The sequence below is a fragment of the Atractosteus spatula genome, chromosome 14 (genome assembly GCF_055471065.1).
Source record: "Atractosteus spatula isolate fAtrSpa1 chromosome 14, fAtrSpa1.hap1, whole genome shotgun sequence".
NCBI classification, from domain to species: Eukaryota; Metazoa; Chordata; class Actinopteri; order Semionotiformes; family Lepisosteidae; genus Atractosteus; species Atractosteus spatula.
Genome location: NC_142719.1, coordinates 5,052,209 through 5,071,175, shown reverse-complemented (window position 1 = coordinate 5,071,175; position 18,967 = coordinate 5,052,209). Strand labels below are relative to the sequence as shown.

The 18,967-nt window shown below is 42.3% G+C and overlaps 1 protein-coding gene and 1 non-coding gene across 2 annotated transcripts; both read left to right on the top strand.

Moving 5' to 3' along the window:
* Nucleotides 1-4,156: 4,156 nt before the first annotated feature.
* On the top strand, nucleotides 4,157-12,662 carry LOC148820459 (nuclear inhibitor of protein phosphatase 1-like). Its single transcript, XM_088933039.1, has 7 exons — nucleotides 4,157-4,286; nucleotides 5,680-5,740; nucleotides 7,556-7,709; nucleotides 8,187-8,404; nucleotides 9,696-9,840; nucleotides 10,131-10,195; nucleotides 10,564-12,662. Exons 1-7 carry the CDS (start codon nucleotides 4,237-4,239, stop codon nucleotides 10,921-10,923), a joined length of 1,053 nt encoding a protein of 350 aa, XP_088789165.1. The 5' UTR covers nucleotides 4,157-4,236; the 3' UTR covers nucleotides 10,924-12,662.
* Nucleotides 6,459-6,619, top strand: LOC148820460 (small Cajal body-specific RNA 1). The gene has a single exon (XR_016094181.1).
* Nucleotides 12,663-18,967: the final 6,305 nt, after the last annotated feature.

Genomic DNA, 18,967 nt, shown 5'->3' with positions numbered 1-18,967 from the left:
ACCTAAAGGATCTCATACATTCATTTCTTGAAGGAGACTGGGTATTCGCATCCAAAATTGTGACTGAGCAATTTGTTCCATACTCTCACAACTCTCTAGGAGCGAAGAAGTGCCTTCTGTTCTCAGTTTTAAAGTGCATATCCCTGTAGTTTCCACTTTTGTCCTCTGAGTTTTCTATATTTGTATAAGGTGCACTCATTGTCTTTTCTGTTCAAGACTAAAAGGTTCAGATTTTTCCGCATGTCAGTGTAGAACATTGCTTTAAGCCCAGGAATGTATCTGGTGAATGTATCACATGAAAAAGAAGAGTATAATGATAGGCTTGTGCTTGCTGCCTTCACATTGGCATGTTCTTGACGTTACAAGATGTTTCAAATAAAAGACCATTTAGCACATCCATATCTTTTGAGGGATCCTCGGGCATCAACACTTTTTCCTCAGTGACCAAAGTAGCTGATCACTTCATTTCTTATAAATGTAATTTTGTGTTTTCACTGAAGAAAGGAGAAGCTATCTGGCAGGCTGTTGTCTGAGTCATTACCACACACTTATTCTTTAAAAAGAAAAAGAAATAGCAGAAAAAGTTACATGTAGCTTCCTTAAATGTACTGAGCTTTTGAGCACTTTTATTTCTGGACTTCCATGTAAGTGCTCTAGCTAACAAACCCCCGTAGAGTGCCTATTTACTTACAGTATATTTAGTGGCTTCTTATCTTCTACATAACCTATACTTTACATGTGTTGTGTGTGACACAGGATGGTTCGGTGTGAGAGAGGTCCTGACAGCTGTGGTTGTGTTTGACACAGGCTGGTTCGGCCTGAGAGAGGTCCTGGCAGCTGTGGTTGTGTTTGACACAGGCTGGTCCGGCCTGAGAGAGGTCCTGCCAGCTGTGGTTCTGTTTGACACAGGCTGGTTCGACGTGAGAGAGGTACTGACAGCTGTGGTTTTGTTTGACACAGGCTGGTTTGACGTGAGAGTGGTGCAGGCTGCTGCCAGAGAAATGGTGTGACTAGTGTGGCCAGCTACAGTGTTGCAGAGGTTCAAGAAAAAGCAGAACTGTATGCACGTGCTGCATGATAGAGGTACAAACAAATGTTTATTTGCAAATGGAGGAGCTGTAGCCAGTGGGCATCATGGAGGTGCTTTGCTCTGTGGAAAGAACTGATTGTCCAGCTCCCATCTCTACCATTGTAAGATTGGAGAAACCAGAGCAGCATGACACAGCTAGGAGGGCTCCCAGCTCTGTAGAAGAGGAGTGAGAGGGGCAGATTGTCCAGCTCTAGGTTTCCCGTCAGTTCTAGACTGAAGTCTGCTGTGTCTCCTCTGCAAGGAAGGAGAAGCACCTTGGTAGATCTGAGACTGCTTCAGACTGCCATAGTTATGTAACATGAATGATGAAAAAAAGAGGTTTGTAGCTCATTTTTGTGACTATGTGTCAGCTATGTGAACTAGCTGTCGTTGTTCCTTATGCCTCAGCTCCTTCAATCGTTGGTACCCTGTCACAAGCAGGAACTCCCAACCATTGCTCAAATTCAACACACACCTGTCCTTTGAATAAACCTTCTAGGGAAAAAATCATTTCCAATCTTTGCAGTTAAGAAGCAGAAGGTTGTGGAGGCTTCGCTGGAAATGCACAACTCTCTGGAGTGTGCCTGGGCAGCACCTTACAGTGGATTCTTCTGGGTAACCATGTCCTACTGTAGCACAGCCAACTGATCTGACACACTAGTTGAGAGCTTCCAGTCATTGTGGACAAATGGCACTACCTGGTTACCCTGGTAACCTGGCTTGTAATCTTTCATCTGGAAGCAGAAGAAGAGCCTATCTTATACTTAGACATGAGGAGAAACTACAGCAGCATTCTCATAACAGGGTCTCAAATTGTTTTGGACTATTTTTGCAAAAGTGATATAAAGCCTTAAGTTAACTTGAGGCGAAGAGTGAGAATAAGCACGTCTACAGAAAAAGAAAGAAAGAAAAAGCTGCAAGAAAAAAAAACTGCGAATGGTCAACAGGCGACCACAGATTGGCCTGACTGATAGAAATGAACAATTCTGGCTGTATGTCACACCGAAAGTAGGGCAGTCTCCACAGAGCGAACTGAGCAAACGCCAGTTTCTGCCAAAAAAATAAATAAAACGAGCTATGGGTGATGGGAGATTCAAGATTCAAGACTTTTTATTTGCCATATACAGCAAGTCTGGAATGGTTACTCGTTCGGGTGTACCCAGTAACAGCAGAGAAAAGAGGGGAAAAAATTGGCAAAATCGTTATAATACAGCCAAGACAGGACATAGTGCAGTACCTTAAAGTGCAGGTGCTAATTCGAGCTGTTTATGATGCGGAGTGCTTGGGGGAAGAAACTGTTTTGGAATCTATTGGTCAGCCTTCTGATACTGCGAAACCTCCTACCAGAACCCAGGGGTGAAAACAGATTGTGGCCAGGGTGAATCAGGTCCCGAAGTATAGCTTGAGCCCTGGGGGGGGGGGGGGGAACGCGCGCCCAAGTTTTAAATATTTTTGAGAAACCCACACCCTCGAGATCTGTAAAGCTTTCCTTCACCTGCCTCCAAAAACAGACAGATTCCTCTTGATAAGTCTTGAAGAGAACTGAACTGGTCATGAAGCGTCACAGTCAGTCACCGACAGGCCACTTTTTCTTTTTCCCACAGACATGTTGATAATGGTCCAGCCTCTGGGTCTAAGAAATAAACCACAGATCAAGCTGTTCCTGAGTGGCGTCATACTCTTCCTCAAAAAAGACACTGCTAACTTGACCTCTTCAGAAGGCACTTCCTATCCGATGGCCAGAGTGTGAACTCTTACACCACCTGTTTCTTTAGCAACAGTGGACCATTTACATCACAACAAGCTGACTGGCTTTCTTAAAGATCATATGACCTAACCAGGCCCCAATTCGACATTACTTTGTATATATTCCCAAACAGGTCAAGTGTGACCAGCTCTGTCGCTCTGGGGAGACAGAGGAAAGAGGGAACTCACTGAATAGGTTGGCTATTGGTAATACAAGTAGTTCAGGTGGGGAGCTGCGTCAGCATGCGTAAGCTCCAAAGGAACAATAGGAGTATTCCTGAAAAGAGAAGAAAGCTCACACCTGAAGAAGGCTCCACAGCAGAAACGTTGTGTTTTCTTTCCTCTTTAGAGCAGGGAAAAAACCTAGTTCTTGTTCCTTTGCAGCCTATGCGTGCTGACGCATCTACCCACATGAAACATTTTTCCAATATTTATATTTCCTGGAGCCGACCGCGTAAATTGCGAGTCCACGGTACGGATAAAGTATATTTTATAAAATGATTCGAGGGAGGACCTGCGTCAGCCGGAAGTTGAGTCCACTCTGAAAGACAGAAAGACCAGCGCAGTAGCGTAACACTAGCAACGCTGTGGGGTTTCTTTTTTTTTTTAAAGATCACTTCTACTAGACAAACATAGATAAACAAAAACAAAACGAGCTGTAGATGAACAGAGCGAAGAGAAAACAAAAGATTGTTAGCCTAGGACTTTCACAGCAATGTCTAAACCCAAGACATCGTAAGAAAAAGGCAGTTCAAACCATTTGATTTAAAAATATTTTAAAATTACGCAACGTGCAAGATTTATTGATTTCTTTGGAAAGGGCATTCTACAACCCAACAGTAGGTCTTTGGACATACGCAAGCCATTCCTCTGTAGACCAAACAGCACGTCTTAATGTAATTAGACAAATACGCAGTAATGTAATTTGAAATCAGCAATCAGAAGACTTGAGGTTAAAGGTAAGATGTTAAAATCACGAAACTCAACCGGAGACAAATGCATGTATATCCCTAAGGTCAGAATAATATGTGGGATATTCAGAGACTCTTAATGATCCTATTTGTCCCATGCAGGAGGTTCAGAAAGCTTTCTTCTCTGTATCTCAGTAGTTGTACTGACACCTGCTGGACAAACTCGAGCTAATTTAGTGCCCTGTGATGAAAATTGTCTACCTTCTTTTCAGCATTTTCCTTTATAGTAGGGTGAGTAAAATACAAAAAAGATTAACAGTAACTTACTTTAACTACCCTGTGCGATGTATCGATCCTTTAAATAGCAACTCCCATCCGCTGCTGTGAGACTCACCCTCTTCCAGAAACTACGACCCCCAGAATCCTCAGCGTTAAAGGAACTGTGGAGGGGAAGTTGCCCTCGTTCCCAGCATTCCGCGGGCGAGTGTGAATGCTGAAGTATGAGGCAAGATGGCAGCGAACCCGAGCGCAAACAAACCCGTCTTTGATTGTCCGACGTGGTAAGATGCATGACAATGGGATGAAAAATAAGCACAGATTGTTTTAAGTAGAGGGAGAAAATGGGTGGGTTTGTAGCGTTTGAGGAAGATACTGCGTAATAATCACTGGTCTCCACCCGAATTTTGTCGGGAAGGTCTTAAGGCTTGTGCTCTGCACACACCAGGGCAGAAGCTGTAGTGTGATTAGATTAATCTTTATACAGTGTGCTAATGCATCCTTTAGAAGAGTGTTTCGTCTTTCGGATTACATTATCTAGTTCCCCTGAGTTTTGAGATGGGATCCTTTATTTTAACAACACACGGTCTTCTCCACCCCCCTGTCCTCCCGGTGTGTTCTTGGGTGGGCGTGATATCTAATCGCGGGTGAGGATGCAACTGTTAAAAAAAAAAAGTTTCAACTTCGAAAAACTGGCACAGAAAAAAAGCATCTTTTATACGACGGTGACTTGTTTTTCGTGTATCCTATAAAATCGCGATGATTGATCGCCTTTAACTTGCAATATAGAGGCTCGATCGTTAGAAACGGCTGTTGGTAGATTCTCGATCTGCTTCTCGCGGCCCTCTTGGTAAATTTTTGCTTCATTTTTTGTATACGAGAATCCGTAATGTTGTAAAGCTAATGCAGTATAATTGAAGTCTAAAATTAAGTTTGCTTTCCAAGGTTTTAATGTATACCTTTTCTGTTTGGTGCATCATTAGCAAGTGTGCCTAATTTATGATCACTGCAAGATTCGGTTTATCCTTTAAGATGGATCATTTTTCAGGAGGAAATGACATTTTCTGCAGTTTGCAATGCAGATTTTCGATTCCATTTACATCCTCCGATTGTTTCCTAATATGATATGGAACAATATGCTGTTTGCATCTTGTATTTTTTAAATGATTGTGTATGGTCAGCCTTTCATAAGTGTGGAACATTCCCTTCAGTCCCAGAATGTTTCTGGTTGCAGTTCTCTGCACTGATTCCAGAGCAGCAATATGTTTTCTGTAACGTGGTGACCAAAACTGTACACAATGCTCTTAATAAAGTGTAGGATTCAGTGCTTCTTACTGTTCATCCTCAAATCCTGTTTTTCTTTCAGTGCTTCCCCACATTGCCTAAAAGATGTAAATGATGCATCAACATACACACCCAGCTCTTTTTTTAAGTAGTCTCTTCAGTCTCATTCTTACTTATCTGCAAGGAAAACCCAATCCTTGCCATTTCATTAGTAATGAAAATAACTTCCATTATTTCATTTCAGTTATACACATGCAAAGCCCTGCAAATGTCATATTTGTGCTCAGCAAAGTACTGCCCCAATAGTTAATGCTTTTCACCGCGTCCTCTCCCTGGTGTGTTGAGCTGTTTAAGTCAGTTGGTCAAGAGACGTTCCCTGTGTTTTGCTCTCAGGGCAGGAAAGCCACCCCCTGGACTGCATCTGGATGTCGTAAAGGGAGACAAGCTTGTAGAGGTAAGAGTGGTCCATGTGTAGGAGGTAAGGGCCCAGTTACTTAACCCTGCCATCTGCTCCTTAGTCTTAGTATCCTGAGTGAAGCATGCTATTAACTTCAAGTGGGAGGTTATTAATGCTCATGGATTCAGAAATGAATGAATGAAAACTGCCTTTTTTTCCAGTGGACACATGAGAGCAGCCAGATTTTTACTAAACAAAGTGAAAGACTCCTACTGCCTTAAATCCCTTTCATCTAGAAACCTGCCTGTCTGAACTCAGATGGAGAAGGCACTACTAACCACTTATTTTGTGCATGCTTTGATTGGAGAAGGAGAAATTGCATGTCATATTGCAAATCCTTGAAGGCTATCCTAGGGGCTAACTTGGAATAAACAGTGAAACACAAGCTGGATGGGAGATATTCAGACTATGGGGTTGTGCTGTTAAAACAGGACAGGAAGCACATTGTGAGTCTTCTGGTCAAAGTCAGTTACTTCTTTGAAGAAAAAGCTGGATGAGACACTGATGTATTAATGACTGGGACCTTAGTGAGCAAGAATGACCTCCTTTTTCTTGCAAATGTCCTTTTGTAGTGTGAAACGAGACTGTAGTAGGTGCCAGCTGGAAGTAGGGCTTATTTTAACTGTCATGTGTGAATGTCATGTGGGCAGGTAGATTTTACTCTTCCACATTCACTATATAGTAGGTCTGTTTTATTCAGTGTGTTGGATTTAAAGAGCACCTGATACTAGCCGGGCTGTCTGCACCCCAGTGTCTTCTGTGTCTGGGCTGTGCTTTGTGATTGCCAGGTTCCAAAGGTGCAAGACAAAAAGCAGCCCTGAGATTTAAGCTCCGAGTGCAGAGAAACACTCTGTGTTATAACTCAGAGGCACATGCCACAGAACCTCATCTGGCCAGTATGGACTGCTTGCACCGCTGATTGTGTGTACAGGTGCGCCTGGTGTTTTTGTTGTGGTTTAAAAATGGTTGAAACCTCTTGCTTTTCACCTCTGGCTGGGTGATCTGCAGCGTGTCAGTGTGTGGTCCACTTGCGATAGTTCCGATGTAAAGGAAAGTGTGTGACTCAGTATTCTGTTGAAGACCATGTGATGTACTGTTACATTATCATTTGATAATTGCAAGTGGTTTGTTTTTCGGCATGTTTGTGCTGTGCTAATTTACATATATCATTATAGGTCCCTTTGTTGCCCATTCTTTTTATCAGCAGTGTTTTCTGTCAATAAAGAGCAAGATGGTGTGCATTACAAACTGTGTACAACACAGTGTTGGAAATGCTATACTGTATGCAATAAAGAGATGTAACTAAAAAATCAGAATGTATTATGAGGGTATACATCTATTCCAATTTGCAGTAAATAGTACCCTGTCAGTCAAGCAGTTAACGCTTGCTTATCTTGCAAAGCTTGACCAAAAGAAACAACCTGATAACAGCACTTTGCTGTCCATGGAAAAGCCCCACCCATCTTTGTTGTTGACCTCTCCATGGGAAATGCATTTTCTATTGCTGTCAGTGCTTTCTGAAGAGCACCACTCAGTTAAATGCACTAGCAACAGGTTGCACAGAACAGGTTTATTTGTCTGTGGGGCTATTGCGGACCTAGATTAAAAAAAAAAGAGATACTGCTTCCTCCTTGAATCTTGTTTTCTTAAGCAAGACTTTCTTTCTACCTGCAAGTTAGATTTGGGTGGAGTAAAAAAAATTGGAGTCCCAGTAGAAGATGGGGAAAATGGAGAGCAAAAAACAGTTTTTTTTTATTGTCAAAGAGAGGTGGCCAGCTCTCCCCATGAGTGCTGCTTTCTGTGTTTGTGCAGAAGCTGATCATCGATGAGAAGAAGTATTACCTGTTCGGGAGGAACCCCGACATTTGCGACTTCACAATAGATCACCAGTCGTGCTCCCGGGTGCACGCCGCGCTGGTCTATCACAAGCACCTCAAGAGAGTCTTCCTCATTGACCTCAACAGCAGTGAGTATATTGTCGGCGGTGCAGATATTTTAAAGGCTGTGTTCCAGGATATAGAGTGCAGGATAGTGCTGCACTCTCGGGACACATACGAAGAGCGCTAAATACCTCCTATCCTTGTGTTACTTTCGCACAATCTATAGATTGTGTTGTAAATTGCTGCTGTGTAATTTATTATATCCTAATGTTAATCTAATCCCTCTAAATTCCTGTCCTTCTACTCTTCTATCCCTCTCAACGAGCTCGCGGACAAAGCATTTCATTGCCGACAACACCGCTGCATGCTGTCCTGTTCGTGCATTGATCAATAAACCTCGATTGATTGGTTGATTGATCCGTACTCAGTATCCAGTCAGAATTGAGTATCTTTTCTCTGTGGCGTCGGCTCACAGGAAGCTGCTCTCCAGGGGCCTCGTGGTCTCGGCGAGCCGGCGTCGCAGCTGTGCGGTCGGTTACCTGCTCTGCTGTTGTCTTCCTCAGCGCATGGCACCTTTCTGGGACACATTCGCCTGGAGCCCCACAAGCCCCAGCAGGTTCCTATCGACTCCACCGTGTCCTTCGGGGCCTCCACACGCGTCTACACCCTGCGGGAGAAGCCGCAGACCCAGCCCAGCACCGCGGCTGGGGACAGCAAGACCGGGGAGGACGAGGAGCTGAAGGGCCTGCTGGGGCTGCCGGAGGAGGAGACCGAGTTAGAGGTCAGGGGTCGGAGTGCGGCGCGTGCGTCTTGTCCCAGCGTTCCTGTGTTTAATCGAGCGTACATGCTGGTGCTTTAAGACTCTTTACAGTGGTAGTTATGTTCACTGTATAGGCAGTGTCCTGTGGTTTTATTTTATGCACGCAGTGTCGCCACCCTCTTTTCTGAGTGGCCACAGGGATTGTGCAATAGTACGGTAACAGCTACACCTTTTAATGTTTTGGATGGGCTAATGCAGTAGGATTCCACTGTGCATCTTTTTAAGATGTGCTCACTTTGCGGTGGTGAGCCCATGTGTTCTTGTCTTGGAATCCCTGTCAGTGTTTCAGAACTGAGCCAGGCTTGGAGCAGTCTTCAGGTAAAGGGTTCTGTTTTTTCATAAAGCTCAGACACAGCAGTCAGATTGCTTATGAGTTGAGTTTGATAATGGCATATTAACAAAAGACCTGCTTTAGGGAGATTTCGGTTGGCTTGGCTTCAAGCTCTTCCTTTCCAATGGAGTACTGTTGATCCTTCCCAGTTTTAACCCCATTTTGTCCTGTCAAGAATACCACTTTTAATCTCCTCCCGTGACTCTTGATACACCCCAAATACTTTTCCTGGTGTGCAGCCCCTCTATTTAGTGGGGTAGACAAGCACGGATCCATCCTACAGGATCATTCACTCTACTAATGTTTAGCAGATAACAGTAAAGATTTTAAATCAGAATTTTGCATATGCATAGAATAATTTGTCTTCCGTGTTTGTTAAATACTGCTAATGCTGATGGCTCTGGATACAGTATTCCTTTTTAATCAGGCAAGTCCACCATGTATCTGACATTGACATCCAGTGTTTTCTTAGATGAAATTTGCTGTTTGTCCAGCCCTCTTTCTCACTGCATAGATTTCTAGATATGAAGTTGGCCACTTTGTTCTTCAGACTGGTTTGATTGTAAACGAGAGAAATGGTGAATGGGTGAAATTAGAGTCCATCAAGATAGCTGTAGGAAACCTGTTCCCATAGCCTGTGATTGTGCCTACAGAGAGGGCATCACGTACACTAATGGGGTCACCTTTAAATTACTGAGTCATGTACCCTCTTCAGTGTGCTGTCATCCATGAAGAGAATTTCCCCTAGTTCCCTTTATTAGTGTACAAAGTTAGGAGCTGTTAGAACATCCAGATATAAAGTGCAGTTTGACTTACTTCTGTGAAGTTAGATTATCTCCACTGCAAAGATACATTCTTGTCTGTAGAAACACAGCGGTTAAGTTAAAACTCTGAAAAGGTCTTTATTTCTTCTTTCAACAGAACCTGACAGAGTTCAACACTGCGCACAACAAGAGGATCTCAACCCTGACCATAGAGGAGGGCAACCTGGACATTCAGAGACCCAAACGCAAGAGGAGAAGCTCCAGGGTGACATTCAGCGATGAGGAGGAGATCATCAACCCAGGTACAGAGTTCAGTCAGTGGAGGATACACCTTTTCTCTCCAGTCTTTTCACACTGAGCGGCTTTGTACAGCATCTTCCTTGAGCTCATCAGCATATTTTGCATTCGTAGTGCTTTTTTTTCAGTTGCTGTTGTCTCATGATCCACTTCTTTCCTTTGCATCTAAAAAATGACCCTGGAGCTTTAAACTAGATAATGTTCATTCTCTATCAGCAAAACTACAGAACATGCAGATCTTTGAAATGTCTGACTGAGCCTTTCTCAATTTTTTTCCCCTGATTTCGTTACACAGAGGATGTGGATCCCTCTGTAGGTCGCTTCAGAAACATGGTACAGACCGCTGTTGTTCCAATTAAGGTAAAGATGTTTTTATTTCGGCTATTAGTATCTTTACAGCATCCATTATTTAAGCAGCTGCAGTGTTCTAGTTCTTAACCAGCCGGCATGATGAGGAGACTGTCAGTCTAATAACTTCCTCCGATCTGTGTGTAGATCAGTAGATGCAGTATAGCACATCCTTCAGTACAGAGGGTCTGCATGAGGTTTTTTCAGTCAAGCACTATGGGTTAATGTTTTAAAGAAAGCCTGCAGACTTGTAGATGAACACAGCCATTGCATAGTGAGCTATAAAGTGAAGTGTGACTTATTCCAGTGCATTGGGGAGACTGGCATTAACACAGTGGGTTCTGGCACGGCGTTGACCTCTGTCTCCGTCGCTCTTGCAGAAGAAGAAAATGGAGGGCCACGGCACGTTGAGCCTGGAGAACACGACAGCCCGGCCAATGCTGAACTTTTCCTACAGCGGCGGGTTGTACGGAGACCTTCCCCCGACCAGCAACGACTCGGGCGCCCACACTCCTGGGGCCCACGGGGGGGGCACCATCCTGGGCGGGCTGCCCTTGCCCTTCCCTAACCCGGCCCCCGACGTGGACCTGACCCCCACGGCCACCCAGCCCCCCATCTCCCTGAACCCCGCCCCGGCCCCGGGCCCTTTCCCCTCCGAGGCCCACAACGAGCCCCGCAAGAAGAAGTATGCCAAGGAGGCCTGGCCTGGCAAGAAGCCCACCCCTTCGCTGCTCATTTAGGCCTCCTGGCGAACTGTGTGAGGGAGGGGCACCTGGCGGGGCGCGGCCGTGTCGGACAGCCGCAGTGGGCGCCCGGGTACCACTGGCTGTGTGAATACCAGCTGTTCTGCCGATGGGGTGACAGTCACTTTCCTTCATTTTCTACCAGCTGCCTCGCCGCTCATGATGGACTCTTCAAACCACACACTCTCTTCTCTCTGTATTTGTTTTTATTTTGTGCTCAAAATGGCTCACAATAAAAAGACATCTCATGGGTTTTTTTCCCCGCACGTACAGGACTTCAGAAAGCTCAGTTCACAGCACCTACACAAGGGCGAGGTGCCTGTTGGGGTTCTCAAGCACCGGTATTCTTACTCCTTTGTATGGGGTGGGGGGTGTGTCGAAATTTGCCCCGTTATCGGTAATTCCTTGCAGCTGAGATCACAGTGGGTAGCTCTCATTGACCCCATGGGTGATGCAAGAGAGGGTGGCTTTCTGGGGTTTTTAACATGAGGATGTGACACCTCCCCAGAGAGTCCAAAAGCGCTGATTTCATTGACCAAACGCCCTGGCTTTGTTGTGTCTCCGCTAATCTATCACTGAAAAAGAGAAGGGCTCTCCCCCTTTCTCCAAATAAGCAGTTAACCAATCTTCTTTCTGTCTTTGCAAGTGCATCTCTAAATGCAGTTGATGGTCCTGTGTAGTATCAAGCCTTCCAGTGTGTAGGCTTTATACTAAAGGAATCGGGTTTCTTAGCTTTGGCAGAATGTGCCTGCTTTTTTCCCATTGTTACTGTACTTCGGGCTGTTCTGAATAGCGTCAGGATATCTTGCCTCCTTGTCTTTTAGTCAGACTTGACATTTGAATGTTTTGCAGAGCACATTATTTTTACATGTTTGACATGGTGGGGGTGGCTGCAGTCGGTGAGACCTGACACTCATTTGTACCCAAATGGTTATACTCCAGCAGTGTGACTTGACTGTATTCAACTTGCATAAATGAAAATTAGACATATTTTTATACTCTAAATGTGAAGTTGAAGGTCATGGATAGGTTTTGTCATTCAGTTTTTCTGAAGTCGTACATTGTTCAAATTGTAGAAATTATTAGAGGGTGTCTTCATATTAGCAGAGCGAACAGCTCTTTTAGTAAGGCATGTTGTGTTTTATAACTTGGATCATCATCTTTTACGGCTCTAGATAAAGCCTATGTAGACTGTAACATCCCCCCTTGACCATGCGTTTTGCATAGTTAATCCTCTTTGTGGGGCCAGTGAAACTAGCAGACATGCAAATTGAGATGTCGACTATCTTGGGTCCTTTGATATTTTGTGTCTGACATTGTGCTTTTGTTGATTCCTTTGCTAAGATTAGCTAGATATCGAACTATTTGCAGTATGCTGTACTAAAAATGTTATTTCAAGAATTCGGACCTTCTTGGAAAGTTCGAAATCCAGTTAGAAAATAAAATAACAACGCTCACAGATGTGCTGAACCCAATCATGATACGCTGCATAAATTGTGAAAGTTCTGATTTGATTTCTAATTTCACTTTGTGCTCTCGACTTTTTTTCCTTTTATGCACAGGTCAAGCTTCCAGGACAGTTATAGTGTCCAGGACAGTGATCCATATCGCTTGCATGTAAGATCAAAGGGCATTACGTTGAGTTAGGTGAAATTAAGTCTACAAAGCAAAGATTTTATGTCTCACACATGTTTAGTTTTGTTGCTTGTGTGTTATAAACCTTTTGGATAGATTGGGTCATGCTTTCTCTTGTCTCTCTTATGTTTCTGTCTGGTTCTTGCCGAATCGATTCGGTGTTCAGTAAAAGAATTAAACTGTACCCAAGCACCCTCATCTCTTACTTCTGAGAAGTGCATTTTACATTTCCAAAAGCACGGCCTTCCAGTATAGTACGAGCTAGTGCTTCTGTGCACCTCTAGGCTTGATGAACTGTGAAAGGGCAGATGGCTTCGGAAAAGGTTATGACGCTGCCTCTTCAAAGCCCAGTGCCGGTAACCAGCACCACAGTGACAGACTAGTTAATAGTTACCTGAGTGGCTATTTTATATGCAGTACTAGAGTACAGTTCTACATGTTCTTTAATCGTTCCTCAGTAAATTGTTACCTTGCTAGTTCATCTGGGACTGTTCTGTAATTACCTGTTTCCAGTTGTACAGCATTAGCTAAGCTATTGTTTTTCAGTTTAATACATTTGTGCATCAGCAGACTGCTCTTGATTTGCTATTTTTTTTTTGTTTTAGGCAGTATCCTTCTCTGTTTTACAGCCCATTGTCAAAAATCTGCATTTGTGCCAGTTGCCACGTTGTGTGGATTGAGTTTAGAGCTGCGGTGTAGTGGGGTTTGTGCAGTTTTCCTGTTTGATTTTCTTTGTGTTTTTAGTTTTAGGTGCTTTGTATTGAGTAGCCTGCGGCAGCTTGCTTATTGAAGTACAACTGACAGAGGCAAGGAGGCAGAAAGGCGAAGATGATGGAATTGTGTTCCTGAACTAGAGTGTTTGGAGAAGTAAGCTCTGTTGAACACCGGCTTCTTTTCCCCTGTTCTGACATGGGAGCACAGAGGAGTGATGGCTAGGTCTGTGAAGAAGGTTCTAGCTCTATGGCTCAACCGGAAAGAGAGCCGGGTACAGCGGATGAATAAATATTTTGGTGTTAAAGCATTTTGCTTTAACCCCCTGGTATCTGATTCCTGAATACATCAAATAATTTCAAAGGCTTAACTGTGCAGGACAGTGGAACATATTTTTTTTTTACCTGTATGAATACTATTTTTTTAGCAGTTTGTAGGGGGTTATTGTTTTACTTTTGTTTTTACTTCCGTTTTATATAAATGCACAGAACTGAGGGCTGCAGCAAACCAGAGAGGCAGGCGATAACAGGAGCTGATCTTGGTGTTACACACCCAGAAGCTTTGTTACACTTATGCTGGGGCTCCTTGTGATCACAAAAGTCATTTTAATGCATCTCAAAGAAAACCTTTACGAGCCATTCTTGTAAATGTTTTGTAGATAGTATGTCACTTTTACCCTTGTGGTGACAGCGAAAACACGAACAAGCGGCACGCAGATTGGAATGCTGTTGTGGGGACAGCCGTAGCAAGATTACGTTCTTTAGATACCCAGGAATAGTTTCTTATTTGATTGTTAGAACAAGTCTGGGGACATGCAAATATGTTTCAGGTTTGTTTTCTGAAAATGCAAAACAGGAATACAGCAGAAGTAAAAAAAAAAAACCAAGTGTTTTGAAATGTTTTCTTTTCGGGATACTGATGCCCAGTGAAAATATTTCCCTGCTCTTTAGGTTAGCTTATACACGCACTGTAAAAAATCATCTGTCGTGCTGCTTAGAATTGGTCTGTATGGACTTGCGCTTCTATTTCTGACGTTTTAAATAGTAGTATTTCATAAAGATTGCAGGGTTCAGTTTCATTTTATGATTCAATGGTTTTTGCTGAGGTGTTTCTGGAAAAAGTGGGATTTTATCCAGAAAAGGTGGTAAATCCCCACTTATTTAAGTGACTGATAAATAATCCTCAGTAACGCAATGTCCTGATTTGGCCACTAGAGGGTGCACTATGAAAGGCAATTCTGGTCTTGAGGCTCTGTCTGAATGATCATTACATCTGAAGCCTTAAGTGTTCTAGCTCAATAATATGTAGACCATTTTAACAGTTTTTCTGAGATTTTAAGAAGCTTGTGAATCCTATAAAACCTACCAAGCTCCTGTTGCAGGAATGGACAGCCCTAGTTTAGGCCAATCCTAGTTGTACATTATACTCCCAATCAGGTGAGATGGAAGAAAGAGAGTCTGAAGAAGTTTTGTAATTGTTTCTACTTCATAAATGTAATCTTCGAGAGCCCAAAGAATTGTCAAGTGTTTGTAAAGCAGGTCAGATGAAAATGTTTCCAACTGCTGTTTGCATCACAGTAGAACACCTTGATGCCTTCAAAAGGGTTGCGTTCTGCAAATTGTTAAAGAGGCTTTTCATTGTAAGCTTACATTCTGTATCCTAAAAACAACTTGTCTAGGATATAATAAACACAAAGGCTGAAGGTTTAAATCTTACTTCCTGCAGGATCTTGTAAAACAAGAATGTGTCGGTACTCGTATGGGAATTTTGTTGAAACACTGCCCTGGCACACTAAGTTGTAGTACGTCTTAACAAGAAGTGTTGTGAACGAGAGAATGCTAATTTGACTCATCTTTCTCATTTGAATATTCGTAGCTTATTGATCTGACTGGTTAGTTTGTTCCAGACGCCTCCAACAAGTTGTGTAAAGAAGTGTTTTCGGTTCCTAATGCTCTTATAATTGTCTACTTGTCTCATCAGGCATTTCAGAAATGAGGTTGGTTTGGTCAGTCCTAAGACTTTTCTGTGCCCTCTTAACCTCTTTGTTCAAAGATTAAAGAGTTTACCTTTTACCTATGGTATGGTTGTGGTTGTGCATGCTTGAGTGGATTTAACTTAATATTTAAACACAAGACCAACAACATTTTGAACTGTCTTTTTAAATGGTTACATGGGATGCTGCCTAGCCTTTGGTCAATGAAATGAGCCCGTGTGCTTTGGGGAGGTGCACTGTAAATTTATACTGCTGTGAATAGGCTGAGTGATTTATACAAGCTTTGTACAGACAAGTGTACAGTTGTGTTATAGGTCTTTTTTACTACTTAGGACAATTCCAGCCTTTGACCAGTATGCTGTACTTTACTGTATATTAAACGTAAGTTGAATTTTGTTACAAAAAAACATGGCCTGCCTCTTCTATTGCACAATAGAAATGTATTTTCCAAATGCCAGCTCCACTAGAAGATCCTGTTGGGTATCTTAGGTGTCATCTGCAAAGTTAAGGACAGTTTACTTCATAGAGAAAATAGTAAACATGTTTTGTTTTAGTAGCAAATGGAAAAAAACACCTGTTGTCTGTTCTCAAGTATGCCCACTCCTCCTGCACTCTGACCTGTCTCCTAATATCGAGAGGTTTCTGAACATGTTCTGTTGTGAGAGAGAGATCTTTTTTGGTATGCCTGCCTTTTTAGTTTAAGCAGTGCATAGTGCATAGATGTTTAACTTCTCTGAAGTGGGTCTCTGTACTGAAACTCCAGACAGGAAGGTTAGGGTTGCCCATGTGCAACTGTAAAGGCCACTGTAGTTTTTGATGCTTAAATGCACATGGCAGCTCTTACAGATCACGCAACAGAAGAGGCCGTTTGTACTATTATGGTACGTTTCATATTTTTTGGTTTTTAGAAAAGGTAATTACATCCCATTCAAATGTCACTGTACATGTGGCTCACGGTTCACAACAGTGATTTAAAAGTAGTGCTTCAGATTCCCAACACTTTGGCTGGAGATACGCACTTAAATGCGCACAACTGCATCACATTTTGAACGGGCAACACACGATGAAAATTAAAACTTTTTGAACTACAAAAAAAAATTGATCATTTTTAATGCAGCAAAAATGTAATAGGGGATGACTACATGTAAATTTCAAATTTTCATTAAAGTGAAAATGATTTTGTTCCCATAGTCTCACTTCGGTAGGTTTTAATATTTCTGAAAGGGTAAATATGATGTAAAAATGGAACTTTGAGAAACTATTATACTGCCTCGTAGTCTTTACAGGAGAATGATGCCTCGCGTGGGTAGTAAATTAGCACAGTACAAACACTGCTTTATGATTTATTTAGAACGGAATTCCTGTTATACCCCAGAACAATATAATGGCAACGAAGAGTTTAGTAATGCTGAACAAAGGAGTTTAACTGACCTTTAAAATCAGTTCTGAGCGGAAAACCGATCAGAGATGTGCGGCAGACTGTACCGCCCACAAAGACAGAACCCGACTTGTATCTCTTTCATTAAAAACAACGTTCATCAATATATATAAATAAATGCTTCCTTTTATCTCAGAAGACCTTTGATGGGAGCGGTTTTCCTAAAGTATACTGCTTTTCTGATTAAATGACTTAAGGCCACACCTCAAAATCACATCATCCATGGGTTTGTTTTACATGCTTTGCTCAAGACCATAATCTAATGAAGACCTCCAGATGAAATAAAATGTTTGTTCTGGCTGTTTTTCGTTTAGCATTTCACCTTCAATCGTGAAAATAGTTGGATTGTTTATGCAAAGCTGGCGTTGTTTAACGTACAAATACTGTGCGATTGTTTCCACTAAAACGGCATCATTAAAAGTTGTGGAGAGTTTTCCAAAACAAGGCAAATGTGTCGAAAAGAAGCGGTAAAAACTGTCAAAGTGCGGAAATTAATCATCTATGGTGAATTCAGTAGCAATACCTAGGATCAGTGTTTAATATTGCTGAGCCAACGGTAGACGGATTTCTTACGGTTTTCTTACTGCTTTTCAGTTCAGAATAGCTGTACCTTTGTCTTCAAGATCTTCGAACATCACAGAGTGATATAATTCCTGATCATTTTCATCCGTGTTTGCTATTCCTCGGCGTTGCAGATTTACGTGTTTTGTATTGAAGTGAATTTAAGGGTGTAGCACTAATGAAATCAACACACTGGGGTTGGCCATAGTCTGAACTAAATCATCGCTTTTTTGTTGCGTAAAAGTAATAATATGCCCCAGCTGCTGATTGTTTAAATTGCACTCTACAGTAAAGAAGAAAAAAGTGAATTGGGGGTTTTGAATTGAAATGTTGAACTCATCCGTATCTACCCTTGTATGTTAAAAATCCTAGCATACACAAGAACAGAAGATTGCGGTCTTTGAACTGTTATGCCCTAGCACTTCAAAAACCCCAAAACGCGTAGGCGGTGTCACTGAGCGGAGTAACTGACTAGACAGGCGCTTGGGTATCGGACATACGGCAGCCAATGCAGGCAAGGCAACCCACCCCGTATTAGATCTTGCAAGTAAGTCAGCATTTTCAAATCCTGTTTCAACACGCTTTTATATTCTTGACATTCATTAAATTAAAATGAAAACATTTAATTATGATTTGTTGACGGTATGCATTTGTGTGCACCCTCCCGACAGGTCAGGACAATATGCTTATTATTATTATTATTATTATTATTATTATTATTATTATTATTATTAGTGGCGGTGTTGTTATTAACGATTCAAATGGAGAGTTACTTTAGCGTGCGGACTGACAAAGCTGATTTTACTGTACAATTAAAAAATACAGTTTTGTTCCTAATGTCAATCCCATTGTAATTTACATTTGGCAGATCAACTCCTCTATCTGAACACCCGAAACGTGTTTTTCCATTGTGCTGTTCATGGTGGATTTGCTCTTCATTACGTCATTATTATATCGTAAAGGACCCCGTTTGTCAATTATAAGCAACACACGTTGGTCAGAAAACACCCAAACCTTTGTAATACCATGTGTGCATCAACTTAAAATCTTTAGAATTTTACTCGCAGAAAGTCTGCAATTTGGTTGACATAATTGGACTTTTATCTACTGAAAATCAGACTACAAAACACCCTAGAAAAGCCTACAAAGCCTGTCACGGTGATTAATTTCAAACTCGCATGAACTAGTCAGCCGTTATTTGTAGAGCGAATTCTATGATTATTTGAATGTGTTAGCGCACAGGTGACGATATGTTTGAGATATAGTTTTTTAAACACTTTGGTCGTGTCATACACAAGAAGTACTTTGGATACTTTGCATACTTTTTCCCGCAGCTCCTTAGTCAGTTGAAGTTCGGTGTGCAGTACAGTGTGGAAATGTAAGAACGTTTTCGACAATGAGGTTAACAATATAGCGCGTCGGGATGTCAAAACTGAAATATATTCTGAAATGAGTTTTGCTTTTTTTTTTTCCAAGAGCACAGCCGGTATTGATGAAACGCTCTCTCAGTTTTCACGCGTTTAGCAAGCGGTCGATGTAGACTATCCATAGAAATCGCTTCTCGCAATCACCTCTCCCGGACAGAAAGAAAATTCCACCCGACAGCTCGTCCACGCTCAGGACCTAAAATATTCTTGTGAGGTCAGTGTGGACTGTTCCTGCGCTAGACAGGATGAGGATGAGTCTTCCCTGTAAGATCTAAT

Coding starts and splice junctions, on each gene's coding strand:
- LOC148820459 (XM_088933039.1), top strand. CDS start 4,237: ATGGCAGCGAACCCGAGCGCAAACAAACCCGTCTTTGATTGTCCGACG. Junction 4,287..5,679: donor GTCTTTGATTGTCCGACGTG/GTAAGATGCATG, acceptor TTTTGCTCTCAG/GGCAGGAAAGCCACCCCCTG. Junction 9,841..10,130: donor GGAGGAGATCATCAACCCAG/GTACAGAGTTCA, acceptor TTCGTTACACAG/AGGATGTGGATCCCTCTGTA.